This window comes from Caloenas nicobarica, chromosome 3 (assembly GCF_036013445.1).
Source record: "Caloenas nicobarica isolate bCalNic1 chromosome 3, bCalNic1.hap1, whole genome shotgun sequence".
Classification (NCBI taxonomy): Eukaryota; Metazoa; Chordata; class Aves; order Columbiformes; family Columbidae; genus Caloenas; species Caloenas nicobarica.
The window spans coordinates 1,758,008-1,775,672 of NC_088247.1; the positions used below are offsets into that span (position 1 = coordinate 1,758,008).

A 17,665-nucleotide genomic window follows, 5' to 3' on the forward strand; every position below is an offset into this window, starting at 1 on the left:
AAATCCTCCCTCGCGGTGCCCAGAGGCTCTGCCTGCTCTCCACCTGCCTCCTGGTGCTCAGCAGAGCTGGCAGGTGGGGAGGACACGAGGATTTCTGCTCTGGCCCCGTGCCCAAGAGCCACGATCTGCTCCTTGCTGCCGCTCCAGGCTCCTGTACCCTTTAGCACATCCACGCAGGGCCCGGGAACAAACCCTCTGCCTAGATGAGGCTTCACAAACCAGAGCTGGGTCCCCTTGCCGGCCTTCAGACCCATTTAGGTATTAATTACCACACAGAAGCAATTACTTCCCCTGGCAATGCAGCCGCGATGGCCTCTCGTTGGAGGACACCTGGGAGCACAGTGACTCCGGCCGTGCAGCAGCTCCATGGGGCCCAACGTGGTTTTCACTTGGAACCACAGCTGGTTTTCCAGATCCAGGGGAACAGGTGATGGCTGAAACATGAGGAAGAGGAGGGGGGAACTTTCTGAAGAGGTTTCAGTGGGGTATCAGTCAGCACGGGGGTGATTATAGCCTGGAGAACAGGAGCTGAGGGGAGACCTTCTGATCTCTGACCTGCCTGAAAGGAGCTTGGAGCCAGGGGGGGTCGGGCTCTGCTCCCCAGGAACAAGCGCCAGGACCAGAGAAAACGACCTCAGGTTGTGCCAGGGGAGGTTGAGGTTGGATCTGGGGAACAATTTCTTCCCCAAAGGGCTGTGGGGCATTGGAACAGGCTGCCCAGGGCAGTGCTGGAGTCGCCATCCCTGGAGGGGTTGGACAGACGGACATGAGGTTCTCAGGGACATGGGGCAGTGCCAGGGCTGGGGGAACGGTTGGACTCGGTGATCTTGAGGGTCTATTCCAACCAAAATGTTTCTGTGATTTGGGCAGCGTAGGCAAAGGGGGATGTGCTGGGGGAGAAACCTTTGGTTTCTCTGTTCCAACTGGTGGCTGTGACCTCAGGGAGGACCACGGGGTGAGTTAGGCTGGCAGGTTATTTGGGTGCAGAGGGTGTATGTCCCAGCACCCCCCTCACCCCCTGGGACTGGGATCACTGGCGCCCAGCGAGGCCGCTGGTTCAAGGTACGTGGGGGCTGCGAGCTGCCGGGTGGGGGAGAACGGGGTGATGGTGAGGATGGCGTGGGGAGCAGGAAAGCAGCACTGGGACCGAGGGAGCGGCGCCAAACCAGCCGCCGGCACCGAAAGGGTTACGGGGGGCGGAGACGCCCCGGGACGCGCCGGTACCGGCGCAGCCGGCGGTGGGTGCCCGGCCCCGGGGAAGCCCTGCCCGCTGCACCCCCCCGCCACCCCCGGAGCCGCTGCCATGGCCCCGGAGCCGCCGCTGCTTCAGCCCCGGCCCCGGGGAGGCGGCGGGGGCGGCGGGACGGGGCGGCCCCGGCCGTAGGGAGCGGGGGAGGCGCTCCGGGCACCGGAGGATGCTGCCGGCGACCGGGGGAGGCGAAACGCATCGTTCCCCGGGCTGCGACAGGTGGGATCTTCGCCCCCCCCCCAGCACCACCGCCCCCGGTCCTTCTCCATCCACCCCCGTGGAACGGAGCGGCTGGGAAAGGGGGAAAAAGAGGGGGAACGGGGGGGATCGCCCCCCGAAGCGGCTGCCCTCGAAGGAGGAGCGGGGAGGCATCGCGACATCTTTCTGGCTCCGCCACGTTTCGGTTGCAACCTGGCAAGTGCGCAAGGGCTGGGGAGGGAGAGCTGGCGGGGATCGCTGGGCTCCCGGCCTCCCCACGCCACGCCGGCCTTGGTTTATCCTTATTCCCTTTTTCTCTCCTTCGGCCGCTCCTCGGCACGCAGCCGGATTTGGGGCTACGGCTGCGGGAGAAGGGGAGAAGCCTCGCGGTTCCAGGGGGATGCTGTGGGTGATGCCCCGCTGAGCATCGGGACGCGGGGGACCGCGGCGTTTCTGCAGGGCCGGAGCAGGGACAGGTGCCGCGATGCCCAGGAACAGGGACTTTTCGGAGCCCGAGTGCTCGGCCGAGTACTCTGCCGACTACTCGGTGAGCCTGCCGTCGGACCCCGAGCACGGCGTGGGTCGGACCCACGAGGTGACGGTGCGCAGCTCGGGCCCCTGCCTCTGCCTGCCCCGCTTCATGCGCCTCACCTTCGCTCCCGAGTCCCTGGAGAACCTCTACCAGACTTATTTCCGCCGTCAACGCCACGAAACCCTCCTGGTGCTGGTGGTCTTCGCCGCCCTCTTCGACTGCTACGTCCTCGTCATGTGCGCCGTGGTTTACAGCGCCGATAAACTGGCCCCGGTGCTGGCGGCGGCGGCCGGGCTGGTCGCCCACGTCTTGCTCTTCATCCTCTGCAAGTACCGGCTGCTTCCCGAGCGGGTGACCCGCAGGTTCCTGCCTTACGTCCTCTGGGTCCTCATCTTGGCCCAAATCTTCTGCTACTTGGGGCTCAACTTCTCCCGCTCGCCCGAGGCCAGCGACACGGTGGGTTGGCAAGCGTTCTTCGTCTTCTCCTTCTTCATCACCCTGCCGCTGCGCCTGGCGCCCATCGTGCTCATCACCGCCGTCTCCTGCGGCATCCACACGCTGGTGCTCGGTGTCACCGTCGCCCAGCAGCAGCAGGACGCCCTGGACGAGGGGACGCTGCTGAGACAGGTACGGGGCTGGCGACGGGACACGGGGACCCCCGGGGTGGCGGGGAGTGATGGGCAAATCACCTCTGTTTGGTGTTTCCGCGAGTTACTGTCCCTGTCCTAATGCCCTGAGCCTAAAGCTGGGTTTGATCCGCACCCTGCGAGCTGATTGTGGTGTTTGCTGGGAGCAGGGGGCTCCCCAAAACACCGGGGTGCTGGGGAGTGCGGGAGCACCCACCCATGCACATGGCCATGGGTCCATTCCCAGGAGCCACCATGGGCACACCGGCTGCGGTTGGGCTGCTGGGGAAACTGAGGCACGGGGGGGCTGCAGGCTCCCCCACCCACCCTGCCCAGCAGCTTTGCTTGTGCCGACTTGCCTTTGAACCGCAAAAATGGCCAAAAATGGCCATTTTGAGCAGGAATGTGGCAGGATCCCAGCTTCCGGGCTGGCAAACAAACAGGCACCGGCGCTTTCCCATCACCAGCCCCGCGCCCGGGCCAGAGCCCGAGGACTCTTTGGGGTGATTTTCTGCACCAGCAAAGCTGGAAAAACAGCATCCCCAAGCCCAAACGTGGCCCTGAGGACGGGCCACCCATTCACATACACAGCAAAAGAGGGGACGTGGGGGTCGGTCGGGGGGAGAGCGGTCCCTGGCCCGTCAGGTTCTTAATATTGCCTGGGAAATACCCGCCTGGAGCAGCTAAAACCTCTTTTTATTCCCTAGATCAGTGTGTTTCACAGCTTGGCCGTGTGCCTTTCCTCCCACCAATGTCCCCATCGATCTGGGGAGCCTTTCCATGGCCAGGGTGGGGGGAAAAAGGAAAAAAGCCTGAGCTGAGAACTCGTGTTGGCGGCTGCTGATGGCAGAGGAGAAAATCCCACTGGAAGCATCCGCTGTGCCCGTGATGGCGTGGGCTCCGTGGGAGGATGCTGTGGGAATTGGGGATGCTCTGGGTCAGGTCCCAGGAGACCTCCAGCTGCTCCCAGCCTAAACAGGAAAGGAAATGAGGCGTATTTATTCACTTTTTGGGAAGTTTTGGGAGCGTCAAGCCTGTGGTCGCACCAGGAGTTTGGAAAATGGAGCCTGCTCACCAAAAAGCCCCAAAATACTGGTTTTTTTTTCCCCGTCTCTGAGGCGTGTCGTTTGGGGCTGGGACATCTGGTGTCACATGGGGTTTTGCAAAGAAAAGCACTTTTTGGGCGCAATTTCTGGAGCGTGCCAGGCTGGGTGCTGGGATGACGCCGTGGGTGCCCTCCCAGCAGTGCCCATTTGGAGGAGAAATCCCCGTGCAGCAGCAGCTTTCCCAGTTTTTACTCCCCACCCGGGATGTAAACGCTACACGTGGCCGGTGCAAAGCCATGAAAACCTCTCGCTGCCACCAGCCCCGGTGCATGGAAAGTGAGGGGGCGCGTGTCCGGCAGTGGGCATGCGTCGCCGTCACCGCCGCGTTAATCATTGCCGCGGCACGGAGAGTCCGGGGCCGGCAAAACCTTGGCAACGCTGCATGCCTCAGCCTCTGCCTGCCGCAAAAAACGGAGGAACATTATGTCCAGAAATAAACATCAGATGCTTTATTATTATTATTATTATTATTATTATTATTATTATAGCCCGGAGGGCACCGCTATTAATAGGATTGTCGCTGGAGCGGGGCTGGCGCGGACCGAGGGGGTTCATGCGAGATGCTGGCAGCTCCTGCCAGCGAAAGCTGAATTGTTGGGGTTCGGTGGCTTTTGAGGCCGTTTCTGCTGTGGTTTGTGCACAAAGCAGCTGCAAAACATCCTCAGGCTCGGCTGACAACCCGGTCCTGGTTTGGATGGGATCCCAGCAGGATCTTTCCTGGATGGGGAAGGAGGGATGAGGCTCATTCCGCCGGCCACGCTGCACGTGTCTTGCTCTCGCTCCCCCCAAATTACTGAGTGCAAATAATAACCAGTGACCGTGCCGGCAGCGGGGTCTCCTCCGTGTCGGTGTTTGGGGTGCCAGGAGGTGTTTTGCAGCTCAAGGCATGTGGGCATGTGCTGGGGGAGGGTTTTGAGGGAGGATTTTGGGGCTGAGCATCCACTGCACGGCTGCGGAATGCAGCTGGAAGATGCTCAGCGTGGGCCACGGCTGCATCGACCAGCGTGTCCCCGGGGTTTCCAGTGGCCCCCCTGAGCTGCCCCATCCCCATCCAGCCCTGGGAAAATGGCCCGTTGTCATGACAACCCAAGAGGCTGGTTAAAAATAGCAAGTGGCTGCTTGTTTTGGGGGTTTTTCCGGCTCCTCGCTCGCCGCCTGCCGCGCTGTGGGTGCGGGGGGTTCCCGGGGATCCCCCCGCTGCGGTGGTGGGACCTGGGGCAGGATCAGGCCCTGGGGCACCAGCTGGGGGTCCTGTATTTATTGCTGCACCAGGCCTGTTTCATCAGTGCCTCAGTTTCCCCCTGCATGGAAGGGTTTGGTAGCTGCTCCCTATCTCCATGTGATGAGACCAGGCTGCTGTTGGGTGGTAAAACCTCCAAGGACAGGGACACCCAGGGACCAGGGTCACTTTGGGGTTTTCCTCTGACCAGGCTGAGATACAGGAACAAGGGAGGGGACAAAGTTGGTACCAAGGAGGGGACAAGGTCTATACTGGGGAACTGGGGACGGGACAAAGATGCTGAGCGCAGTGGCACAACCCCGATGGAGAAGAGCCCAGAGGTGGCTCCGTGCCATTGAGAGGGATGCAGAGGGGCAGGAGCGTGCATGAATACATGGTTTTAGAGTTTGGCTGTGTTTTTATTCGCTTCCTCTGCACAAAGGGCTGCGATTCCCATGGCGGGGGGACGGGAGCGGGTGGCACGTGAGCCGCTCGCCTGCAGCATCACCGTCCCCTGCGGTTGCGCCCGGTCCCTGCCGACCTGCTGCCTTTTTCCAAAACATCTCTGCAAGTTTTAATGAAGTGGCGTCACCCACCGGGGACCACAAGGGCTCCTGGGGTGCTCGGGGTGTGATTCCCCGGCTGGATCCCTCCTGCAGAGCCACTGGGATGGTCCCCATTGAGTCCCCCCAGCAGATAACGGTGGCTGTGGGATTGTCCCCTTGGTCCCCAGTGAGTCCCCCCAGCAGCTGACGGTGACCATGGCTCGGTGCTTTATCCCCAGGCTGTATTTTAAATCCTTCTCCACCACTTGAATATTTTTTTTCCACTCTCATCCAAACCAGGACTTGCGGTGACCCTGGCACCGTCCCCGGGGGCTTCTCAGTGTCTCCGCTCACCCCTTGTCTCCTTTCCTCTGTCCCCACAGATCCTGTCCAACGTTGCCATCTACCTTTGTGCCATCACGGTGGGCACCATGTCCTACTACATGGCGGACCGCAAGCACCGCAAAGCCTTCCTGGAGGCGCGCCAGTCCCTGGAGGTCAAGCTCAACCTGGAGGAGCAGAGCCAGCAGCAGGTAGGAGCCACCGCTGGGCTCGGGGACAGCGCGGGGACAGGGGATGGCGACGGGACAGCGGCGTGGCTTTGGGACGTGGACACGGCGCCCACCCTGCGCGGTGTGGAGGGACCGTGGTGGGCGGCGATGGGGACAGGAGGAGCCAAGGTGGGAGGTGCATTCGCAGCTTTGCACCCTGTGCTCAGCTTGGGGATGTTCCGTGTGTGTCCATCCTCTCCCAGATCCTGCCACGGCCACCACCAGGCTGTCCCCAGCCCCAGTGCAGACCTGTAGCAGGTCCCCAGGAGCAGCTGTATGGCAGGTCCCTTGGTGGGACCACAGAACCCCAGCCTGGCTGGGGGTGAAGGGACCTCTGGAGATCCCCCAGTCCAACCCACCTGCTCACGCAGGGTCACCAGAGCAGATCACACAGGTCGGTCCAGGGGGTTTGAATGTCTCAGAGAAGGAGACTCCACAGCCGCTCTGGGCAGCCTGGGCCAGGCTCTGGCACCTCCCAGCAAAGAAGTTTCTCCTCATGTTCACATGGACCCTCCTGTGTTTCAGTCTGTGCCCGTTGCCCCTCACCCTGCCGTTGGGCACCACTGAACAGAGTCTGGTCCATCCTCTGACACCCACCCTGAGATATTGATCCCATTGATCAGATCCCTCTCAGCTTCTCTTCTCCAGCTCAACAGCCCCAGCTCTCTCAGTGTCTCCTCATCACAAAGATGCTCCAGACCCCTCAGCATCTTTGTGTCCCTCCGCTGGACTCCCTCCAGTAATTCCTTGTCCTTCTTCAACTGGGGAGCCCAGAACTGGACACACAACTGCAGATGGGGCCTCCCCAGGGCAGAGCAGAGCGGGAGGAACAACCTCCCTCCCCCTGCTGCTCACACTCTTCCTCATGCACCCCAGGTCCCATTGGCCTCTTGGCCACAGGGCACGTTGTTGGCTCATGGCCAACCTGTTGTCCCCCAGAACTCCCAGGTCCTTCTCTGCAGAGCTGCTTTCCAGCAGCTCAGCCCCAACCTGCACTGGTGCCTGGGGTTGTTCCTCCCCAGCTGCAGGACCCTGCACTTGCCCTCGTTGAACTTCACCAGGTTCTTCTCTGCCCCGTCAGCCTGGCCAGCTCTGGCTGGATGGCAGCGTGGCAGGTCCCCGGGTGCAGCCACACATCAGGTCCCTTGGCAGGGCCACGTGGCAGGTCCCTGTCCCCATGCACAATCACATTGCGGGTCCCCAGGTGCAGCCACGTGGCAGGTCCCCATCCCCGGCCAGGTCCCCATCCCCGGCCAGGTCCCCATCGGCAAGAGGAGCAGCCAGAGGGGACCCGGTGTCGCGGTGCAGCCGTTCCAGAGCCCTGTTGGGTGACAAGCCGGGCTAATTTTAGCACCTTATCTGGGGCCTCTCCCCCGTCTCCCATCTCTTATCTGGTGGATCCACTGCCAGCAATTTGCTCCCAACGGCAACAAGAGACACGTGGTGGGGCCGGGTCAGTGCCACCAACGTGCTCTTTGCTGCAAAACCTGGGGGGACGCTCCGATGGCTCCTAAGGGGTTGGATTTGGGGGGATGTTGGGTGATAAGGGGGAATCCTGGGGCTGGGGGATGCTCCGGGTGAGGGAGCCTTGGAGACCCCAGCTCGTGGCTTTAGAAGGATCCGGGAAGGGACATGGGGATTATTGTCACATGAGCTCTGTTTCCTTGGGGAACTGAGCTAAAAACAGCCCGTGATCCTGCAGGAAAAGCTGCTGGCGTGGGGCCGAGGCGCTGGGGGCAGAGAGCGATGCTGGGTCCATCCATCCCTGCTCCCTCCAGGCCATCGGTGGTGGCTGAACCAGCAGCCCCGTGGGCAGGACTGAGGTTAATGGGAGCTGAGAGTGGCCGGGGAGCTCCGGCGTGTGTCCCCTGCCAGCAGCCCCTGGGGACAGGGACAGGGATGGGGACACGGCGCCGTTTCTCCAGCAACGGTCCCACCGCGGCTGCGTGCAGAAACAGCCCCGTCCCGGGGGAAAACCCGCTTCGTTAACCGAGTTACTCACATTCAGTGCAAATCCCCGCGTGCAGCCGGCCAGATTTATCCTTTCTCCAGCTGCGGGGACAGCAGCGGGTGCGATGTCCCCAAGTGGGCTTGATCCTCCTGGGTGACCTCGGTCCAGTCCTGTGCGTGGATGTGGGGTACCCACCACATTTTAAAATTGATAAATCCTCCCTGGCGTGGTTTAATCCAGGTCCGTTCACTCAGCCCTGGGGTAGGACACCCCAGGGCAGCTCACAGAGACGTTGGGGGACATGGGTGCAGACCCCGAGGTCCCTCCCAGCACTGTGTCCCAGGTTTACCCGGGATAAACCCTTGGCCAACCCAATGCATTTTCATTCTCAAGCTCCTGGTGAGGGGCTGGGCAACATATAGCACCTGCAGAACAGATCTGGGCTGACCAAGCAAATTTCGCAGCCGGTGTCCAAATCAGCATGTGGGACTGTCCCTCCTTCCCATGGTGACAGGGACAGGGAGGCTGGTGGCACAAAAATGCCACCCTCCTACTCTCCCCTGGCTGGAACTTGTTCCCACTTGCAAAAATCTTTGTGAGAACTTGTCAAATAAGGAGGAAAATGGTAAAAGCAGCAGCTGGTATCCCTGGCAGAGCATGGCCAAGGGGGACCTGGCACCCATGGGTGCATCCCCTCCACCTGCGGGTGTGGGTTTGGGGTTGCGGTGATGGCTCCCAGCTCCCCGGGGTGCCCTGGGACACCCCGCTCCGAGCTCAGCCTGCTTGTTCCACCCATTCTGTCCCCATGTGTGGGTGACATTGGACCAAAGACCTGCCTGGGCCTTGGGATCCTTTGGGGACGGGCAGCTCCAGCAGCCAGCGCCCAGGAGCTTGACAAGCGCCAGGACCAGAGGAAACGGCTTCGAGTTGCGCCAGGAGAGCTTGAGGTTGGATGTGGGGAACAATTTCTTCCCCAAAGGGCTGTGGGGCATTGGAACAGGCTGCCCAGGGCAGTGCTGGAGTCACCATCCCTGGAGGGGTTGGACAGACGGAGATGAGGTTCTCGGGACATGGGGCAGTGCCAGGGCTGGGGGAACGGTTGGACTCGATGATCTTGAGGGTCTTTTCCAACCAAAATGTTTCCGTGATTCTGTGAAATGTCACTTTGCTGCTCTCTGTCCCCATGGAGAGTGGAATGCTCAGATCACAGCGCACGCAGCGTGTGTTTGCACCGTGGGGTTGCGTTGTGCATTTGCACTCCGCATTTGCAGCATGTGTTTGCGCTGTACGTTTGCGTCATGCGCTTGCATTTTGTATTCGCACTGTGCATTTGCACCGTGCATTTAGTCTGTGCGTTTGCACCACGTATTTGTACTGTGCATTTGCACCATGCATTTAAACTGCCATTTGCATTGTGCTTTTGCACCATGTATTTCCAATGTGTATTTGCACCATGCGTTTTCTTTGTGCGTCTGCATTGTATATTTGCGCGGTACATTTGCACAATGCATTTAAGACTGTGCATTTCCACCATGTAGTTGCATCTTGTATTTTGAACTGTGCATTTGCACCACACATTAAGGCTGCTGTTGCACTGTGTATTTGCACCATGCGCTTGCATCATGCATTGACGCTGTCATTTGCATTGTGCATTTGGACTGTAGATTTGCACCATGTATTTGCACTATGCGTTTGCATCGTGCACATGCACCGTGCATTTAAATTGTGCATTCGGACTGTGTAACTGCAATGTGCATTTGCACGTGTTTAAGCTGTCATTTGCATCGTGCACAAGCTGTCATTTGCATCGTGCACATAGACTGTGCATTTGCATCATGTATTTGCTTGCACCATGCGTTTGCATCATGCATGTGCACCGTCCATTTAAATTGTGCGTTTGCACTGTGCATTTGCACCAGGCATTGAAACGGTCGTTTGCATTGTGCATTTACACTGTGCATTTGCACCCTGTATTTTAGTGCCAGCATTGGTATAATGGTTGGACTGGATGATCTTGAGGGTCTCTTCCAACCAAAATGATTCTGTGATTCTATGTTTTAGACTGTACCTTTGCACCATGCCTTTGCATTTAGGCCGAGCCTTTGCACCATGTGTTTGCACTATGTACTTGCGCCATGAGTCGCTGCTCTTGGCCCGGGCTTGTCTTTGCCTGGTGACGATCTCCCTTCCCTGCTGTCCCCAGGAGCGGCTGATGCTCTCCATCCTGCCCAAGCATGTGGCCGACGAGATGCTGAAGGACATGAAGAAGGACCCGAGCCAGAAGGAGATGCAGCAGTTCAACACCATGTACATGTACCGCCACGAGAATGTCAGGTAGGATGGGGAAAAAAACCTTTTTTTTTTTTTTTTTTTTTGGCAAAAAATGTGCATTTTGCAGTTCCTGCTAGAAAAGAGATGAGAAATTGGGGTAGTTTGCAGTGAGAGGGGACGGTTGCCAACCAGACCATGACTTGGGGCCCCTTTGTGGTTTGCAGAGCATCGTTTGCAGGGCACATGTGGGTGACATTGGGCCAGAGACCTGCCTGGGCCTTGGGATCCTTTGGGAACAAGCAACTCCAGCAGCCAGGGCCCAGGAGCTTGGAAATGTCACTTTGCTGCTCTCTGTCCCTATGGACAGGGGAGTGCTCAGACTATAGCGCATGCATTGTGTTTGCACTGTGCGTTTGCATTGTGCATTTGCACTGTGCATTTAGACTCGGCATTTGCACCATGCATTTGCACCGTGCATTTAGACTGTACATTTCTACCCTGCCTTTAGACCGTGTATTTGCAGCGTGTGTTTGCACTGCGCGTTTGCATTGTGCATTTGCACTGTGCATTTGTACCGTGCATTTAGACTGTACATTTCTACCCTGCATTTAGACCGTGTATTTGCAGCGTGTGTTTGCATTGTGCATTTGCACTGTGCATTTAGACTCTGCATTTGCACCATGCATTTGCACCGTGCATTTGTACCGTGCATTTAGACTGTACATTTCTACCCTGCATTTAGACCGTGTATTTGCAGCGTGTGTTTGCACTGTGCATTTGCACTGTGCATTTGCACTGTGCAAACTAGACCATGGCTTGGGGCCCCTTTGTGGTTTGCAGAGCATCGTTTTTCAGCCATGTCCCAAAATATCCATTTTCCCGGTGAAAAAGGCGAGAGGGGAATTGGGGATTCTGGGGTGGGTCAGGGGGGTGCAACACTGGGGGTGAGCCGCTCGCCCTTGCTCCCTGCAGCATCCTCTTCGCTGACATCGTGGGCTTCACCCAGCTCTCCTCGTCCTGCAGCGCCCAGGAGCTGGTGAAGCTCCTCAACGAGCTCTTCGCCCGCTTTGACAAGTTGGCAGCTGTGAGTGTGTGTGTGTCCCCCCCCCGGCAAAAAAATAACCCACCTGGCAGGTCTCAGCCACCACCCCGCCCTGGCTCCAGGCAAAAGCCGCATCCCGGGATGGGGAGGAGGAGGTTAAAATGTTCATCGCTCTGGGACGTGGGAGACGCCCCGCGCTGCAAAAATAGAGTTGGGAAAGGGGGGAGCCCCCCCGAGCTGAGCCCTCTGGGAAGGCGGGATGGGAATGGAAAATCCGATTATTTGTGTCCCCGCCAGGCGCTGGAGACGCCTGTGTGGGTCAAGGTCAGGATGGGGGAGGGATGGGCTTGGGGGGGTCCCAGCTGATGGGTTTGGGGGTGACGCCCACCCTCCCATCCCCAGAAACACCACCAGCTGCGCATCAAGATCCTGGGCGACTGTTACTACTGCATCTGCGGGCTGCCCGAGTTCCGGGAGGACCACGCCGTCTGCTCCATCATGATGGGCTTGGCCATGGTGGAGGCCATCTCGTAAGGGTTGTGTCCTCGGGGCGGGGGGAGCATCACCCCCCAGGGTGGGCTGGGCATCCTGGTGGGCTGGGGGGGGTGTAAAATGCATTAAAATACAGAGGGATGATGATTAATGATGGCGGTTGGGATGGAGATGGGTCACCCCCAGATCATCCTTGTGTTCCCCCCAGCTACGTGCGGGAGAAGACCAAGACGGCGGTGGACATGCGGGTGGGGGTGCACAGCGGGACGGTGCTGGGGGGGGTGCTGGGCCAGAAGCGCTGGCAGTACGACGTGTGGTCCACCGATGTCACCGTGGCCAACAAGATGGAGGCGGGTGGCATCCCCGGGTGAGCATCTCCTGCGGGGGAGGCGGAGGGGGACACGGGGTGTCCCGCACCCACGGGTGACGCTGGCACCCGGTGCCGGCAGGCGGGTGCACATTTCGCAGAGCACCATGGATTGCCTGAAGGGCGAGTTCGAGGTGGAACCGGGAGAAGGTGGCACCCGCTGCGAGTACCTGAAGGAGAAGGGCATCGTCACCTACCTCGTGGTGGTCCCCAAGCAGCCCCTGCGCAACGGCATCAACGGGGTGGTGAGTGGCGGCGCCGCCGCGATGAGCTGGGGCCGGAGGGGACACCTCGCTGCCACCCACCGCCTCCCACCTTGCAGAAGCTGTCGCTGACCTCTTCCCATGGTGGTTCCCCACCGTTGGTCAACACCAAGGAACTCAACGGCAGCCTCAGCCCCGAGGAGCCCGAGGAGCCCGATGCCAGGGTGAGGGGCACCCTGGAGAGTGGGGAGGAGGATGGAGAGGTACGGCCCGTGCAAAGCGCATCTCACCTGCATTTGGTGGCCATGCTGGGGTGGTGGGACATCCCGGCGGTGCCGGTGTGGTCTGGTTGACACCTCGTTGTGCGGGTGCAGGCGGTGAACCCCTCCTTCCCCAACCCTCGGCGGCGGCTGCGCCTGCGGGACCTGGCCGAGCGGGTGATGGACGCCTCGCAGAACGAGCAGGAGCTCAACAAGCTACTCAACGAAGCTTTGCTGGAGCGCGAGTCCATCCAGGCGTGAGTCACGCCGGCCGGTGGCACAGCTCGGCAGGTCTCTGGTGCCACCGGGCGCTGATGGGCCGTGTCACCAACAGGCTGAAGGGGAAGAGCACCTTCCGGCTCTCCATGCGCTTCATCGACCCTGAAATGGAGACGCGCTACTCGGTGGAGAAGGAGAAGCAGAGCGGAGCTGCCTTCAGCTGCTCCTGCGTCGTCCTCTTCTTCACCGCCTTGGTGGAGGTCTTCATTGACCCCTGGTACGGCAGGGACCTGGTGGGGATGGGTGGTCCTATGGCCCCGCTGGGCTTCAAACCTGTCCCCTCTTGGGCTCTTCGGCAGGTTGGTGGCCAACTACGTGACCTTCGTGGTGGGGGAGGTCCTGCTGCTCATCCTCACCCTCTGCTCCTTGGCTGCCATCTTCCCCCGGGTGAGACGGGACGGGCTCACCGCTCATGGTGATGGGTCATTGTGGTGGCTCATCGCTGTGTCCTGCCTGGGCGAACCCCTCCCCACCGTCCTCTCCTTGCAGGTCTTCCCCAAAAAACTCGTGACCTTCTCCACCTGGATCGACAGGACCCGCTGGGCGCGCAACACCTGGGCCATGGCCGCCATCGTCATCGTCACCATGGCCGACATCGTGGACATGGTGAGCCACCAGCGGGGCTGAGCCTGCTCCAGCCTCCATCCAAGCAGCCCATAATTGATCATTAAAGCAATTAGCAGGGCTGCACTATAGGGCGGAAATTTAGGTCGGGTCACCTTGTCCTGCTCTGCAAAGCACCCTGTCCCTTTGGGTGGCCATGCGGCCCAGGGAGAGGTGACCCCCATCCCCACGTCCCCCTCCTCACGCTGCCCTCGTGCCCCCAGCTCAGCTGCTGGCAGGACCATGGTGGGACAAGCAACATGACGATGGGGCCACCGTGGCCGGGTGGCTGCGGGGAGCAGCCCAAGTACTACAGCTACATCGCGCTGCTGGCCTTGGTGGCCACCATCATGCTGGTGCAGGTCAGCCACATGGTCAAGCTGACCCTCATGGTGCTCATCACCGCGGCCACCGGCACCGTCAACATCTACGCCTGGGAACATATCTTTGACCAGTACGACCGCCGCCGTGGCCAGCAAAGCATGTAAGGGGTGGCAGGGGGGTGGGCACAGCGTGGGGGGTCACAGCCACGGCCACCACCCACCACACCTCACTCCTTCTGCTGGCAGGTCCTCACTGGTCCCCTCCAAGTACTCCATGACCGTGATGATCTTCGTCGTGATGCTCAGCTTCTACTACTTCTCTCGTCACGTGAGTGACGCCCCGACCCCGGGAAGGTCCCTCCCTTCCGCGTCTTCACTCTCAGCCCCTTATTTCTTGCAAGCTCTAAGGCAGAAGGATTTGTCCCCAGCTGTCAACAGCATCTCCAGCTCTTCTCCAAGGAAGGCCACCCAAGGGCTCTCCAGGACCACAGCAGTGCAGGGGACACCTCTGTCCCACCCCCATGGTTAGGGGTGGCCCCCAGGCCCGTGTGTGCCCCATGAAGGTCCTGTTTGCACCTTGGAGCAGGTCTCATGTCCCCAGTTAGGGCTTCACCTTGTCCCAGAGCCTTCTCCCAGGCTGTCCCCAAGCCCAGACCGGCCCCACAGTGACCAGGATGCTCGCAGTGCTGAAGGGGACCCACCGGTGGGTGGGAACTGGGGGTGCAGCCGTGTCCCCCCCACCCCCAGGTGGAGAAGCTGGCCAGGACCCTCTTCCTCTGGAAGATCGATGTCCACGACCAGAAGGAGCGGGTCTACGAGATGCGGCGCTGGAACGAGGCCCTTGTCACCAACATGCTGCCCGAGCACGTGGCCCGGCACTTCCTGGGCTCCAAGAAGCGGGATGAGGTGAGGGGCACCTGGCAGGGGATGTTTACCTCCATTTTTTGGGGCGGGGGGGGTCCTCTGGATCTGGAGGCTTTGCCATAGGTTCTGGCTGAGCACCTTTGGTTGGATGAAGATGATGTGTTGGCCATGCAAGGTGATGTTGAAGAGCACCCTCGTGTTTTCACACATGACAAGGGATGATGGTTTCACGGGAGGGTTTGGGTTTGCTGGAGGTGCGGGTGACTCGCGTGGGCAAGTCCCCAGCTCACGGCCACTGTCCCTCTCGTCCCCAGGAGCTGTACAGCCAGTCCTACGATGAGATCGGTGTCATGTTCGCCTCCCTCCCCAACTTCGCCGACTTCTACACGGAGGAGAGCATCAACAACGGGGGCATCGAGTGCCTGCGGTTCCTCAACGAGATCATCTCCGACTTCGACGCGGTGAGTCGGGATGGAGCCGGCCATGGGGATGGCATGGGGCTTGGCCAGACCTTCTCTTCTGGGGGCAGAAGGACCTGCCATGGCCCTGGGGTGCCTGAGGGTCTTGTCTCCACACCTCAGCTCCTGGACGAACCCCAATTCCGGTGCATCACCAAAATCAAAACCATCGGCAGCACCTACATGGCCGCTTCTGGAGTGACCCCCGATGCCAACGCCAACGGCTACAGCACCAAGGTGAGAGGTCCCTGTGGTGGGGGGGACAATGGGCAAGGGGTGCGCAGAGCTGACCGGTGCTGCCCTTGCAGAAGGAGACCCTCTCAGATAAGGAGCGCTGGCAGCACTTGGCTGACCTGGCCGACTTTGCCTTGGCCATGAAGGTGACGCTGATGAACATCAACTACCAGTCCTTCAACAACTTCATGCTCCGCATAGGCAAGTCTGGGAGCATGGGGCAAGTTCTGCCTCGGTGTCCCCCGTCTTACCTTCCCCACCAGTGCTGGGACACTGGGCAGCAGCCGGGCTGGGGTGGGACCTCATTGCCCCAACCCCTGGGATGGACTCTCCTGCAGTCCAGGATGTCCCATCCGTGTCACCAGGCATGGAGGTGATGTCCACTCCCCGTCTTGCACAGGCATGAACAAAGGGGCCGTGCTGGCGGGTGTCATCGGCGCCCGCAAGCCGCACTACGACATCTGGGGCAACACTGTGAACGTGGCCAGCAGGATGGAGTCCACCGGCGTGATGGGGAACATACAGGTGGGGTGACAAGGGGGACCCATCGTAGAATCACAGAATCACAGGATGGTTTGGGTTGAAGGGACCTTCCAAACTCATCCAGTGCCCCCCCTGCCATGAGCAGGGACATCTGCACCAGCTCAGGTTGCTCAGAGCCCCGTCCAGCCTGGCCTGGGATGTCTCCAGGGATGCTTCATCCACCACCTCTCTGGCCAACCTGGGCCAGGCTCTCACCACTCAGCACAAACAATTTCACATCTGGCCTGACATGGGTGCAGCTGTGGGGGGGCTGCAGCCCTCAGAACACTGCAGGTTTGGGTGGGAGGGGGAAGGTGCTGGCAGGAGCACACGGGGACGGTTGGAGCTGGTTGAGGGGCTCCTGGAAGCTGGGGATGGGGCAAGATGATGTTCAACAAAGAGCACCCCAAAACAATGGGGTGGGAGCCAGGCTGGTGGGTAGACCTGTTGTCTGAGTGGCACAAGGGGGGCCCTGCTCCCCACGTCACGTGCCAGGTAAGCTCCCCCCAGCATCCCACCACGTCCTCTTGTCCCTGCAGGTGGTGGAGGAGACTCACCTCATCCTGAAGGAATACGGGTTCCGCTTCGTGCGCCGGGGAGCCATCTACGTCAAGGGCAAAGGGGAGCTGCTCACCTTCTTCCTGAAGGGCCGGGAGAAGCAGGGCTCCTTCCTCAACGGCTCCTCCGTCACCCTGCCCCATCAGGTGGTGGACAGCTCGTGAGCGAGGGTCCCGCGCCCACCCGCCACCACGGCCACCACCTCCTGGCACCGAGCCGGGGGGGACACACGGCACCAGGGAACGTCCATCCCACCGCAGTCCGGATCTGAAACCAAACTGGAGACACCAACCGCGAGACACCAACCCCTTCGCACACCGGAGGTTTCTCCTGGGGAGTTCGCTCCGTCGCAGGAGGGGGACACGAGGCCACCCCGGTGGGATCCTCCGGCCGGTCACGTTCACGCACAAGCTCGCAGACGTGGGGCTGGGGACACGCTGCTTGTCCCTGGGTGTCCCAGGCTTCACCGGGCAGGTGGTGACACCATCGAGGGGACAACACGGACATTAAAGTAGCATCATGGACTGGCCCCGGCCACCATGCGCTCGGCATGAGGAGATCCAAACTCAGGGCCGGCTGGGAAGCCACCGCGTCGCTCCTGCGTGCCAGGAGCTCCAAAGCAGGAGCATCATCCGGGGTTTTGCTGTTGGTACCAAGTTCATCCTCGTCACAAAGCACCGTAGTTAAATCGGAGAGATGGAGAGTGCAGCGCCGCCTCGGAAGAAGAAAAGAACCAATATTGTGTATTTCAGATATATAAATATATCTAATATAAGATACAGATTGACATTTATATTTTTAACTGTGCCTGTTCCCTCCCCGCGCTTGTCCGGACACCGCTGTCACTTACTGTCACTTGCTGGAGGAGCAGGGACCGGCCCAGGAGGGGACCGGGGTGTAAAACACGATGGTGCCAGGGCCAGGGGGGAGGCTGGAACCCGCAGAGTGTAATTTTGCCGCTAATTTCTTGAATAGAAGCAGCTGAATTTCACAGCCAGATTCTGCACCTGCTTTGTTTGGGGCAGGGGGTGGATGTGGTGAGGGGGGTTTGACCATCCATGCGAGGGGATGTGGGGTTTTGGGAACGGTGACACGAGTGATACGGGAGTTTAATCCCCACCCCATCAGGTGGAAGGAAATAAAATCCACACCAAGCAGCACCCACAGGAACCCAGAGTGATGCTGGAGTCTTAAATCCCAGACCTGCCTCCC

General features: G+C 60.1%; 1 protein-coding gene across 1 annotated transcript; it reads left to right on the forward strand.

Annotated features, from left to right (window-relative positions):
• The first annotated feature begins 1,346 nt into the window (after positions 1-1,346).
• On the forward strand, positions 1,347-17,417 carry ADCY3 (adenylate cyclase 3). The gene is made up of 20 exons (XM_065631816.1): positions 1,347-2,606; positions 5,859-6,008; positions 10,181-10,311; positions 11,221-11,332; positions 11,693-11,820; positions 11,991-12,149; positions 12,232-12,394; positions 12,472-12,615; positions 12,727-12,869; positions 12,947-13,108; positions 13,191-13,278; positions 13,381-13,497; positions 13,719-13,978; positions 14,064-14,145; positions 14,565-14,723; positions 14,996-15,142; positions 15,263-15,376; positions 15,448-15,574; positions 15,774-15,898; positions 16,435-17,417. The coding sequence occupies exons 1-20, from the start codon at positions 1,932-1,934 to the stop codon at positions 16,615-16,617; spliced, it is 3,369 nt and encodes a 1,122-aa protein (XP_065487888.1). The 5' UTR covers positions 1,347-1,931; the 3' UTR covers positions 16,618-17,417.
• Positions 17,418-17,665: the final 248 nt, after the last annotated feature.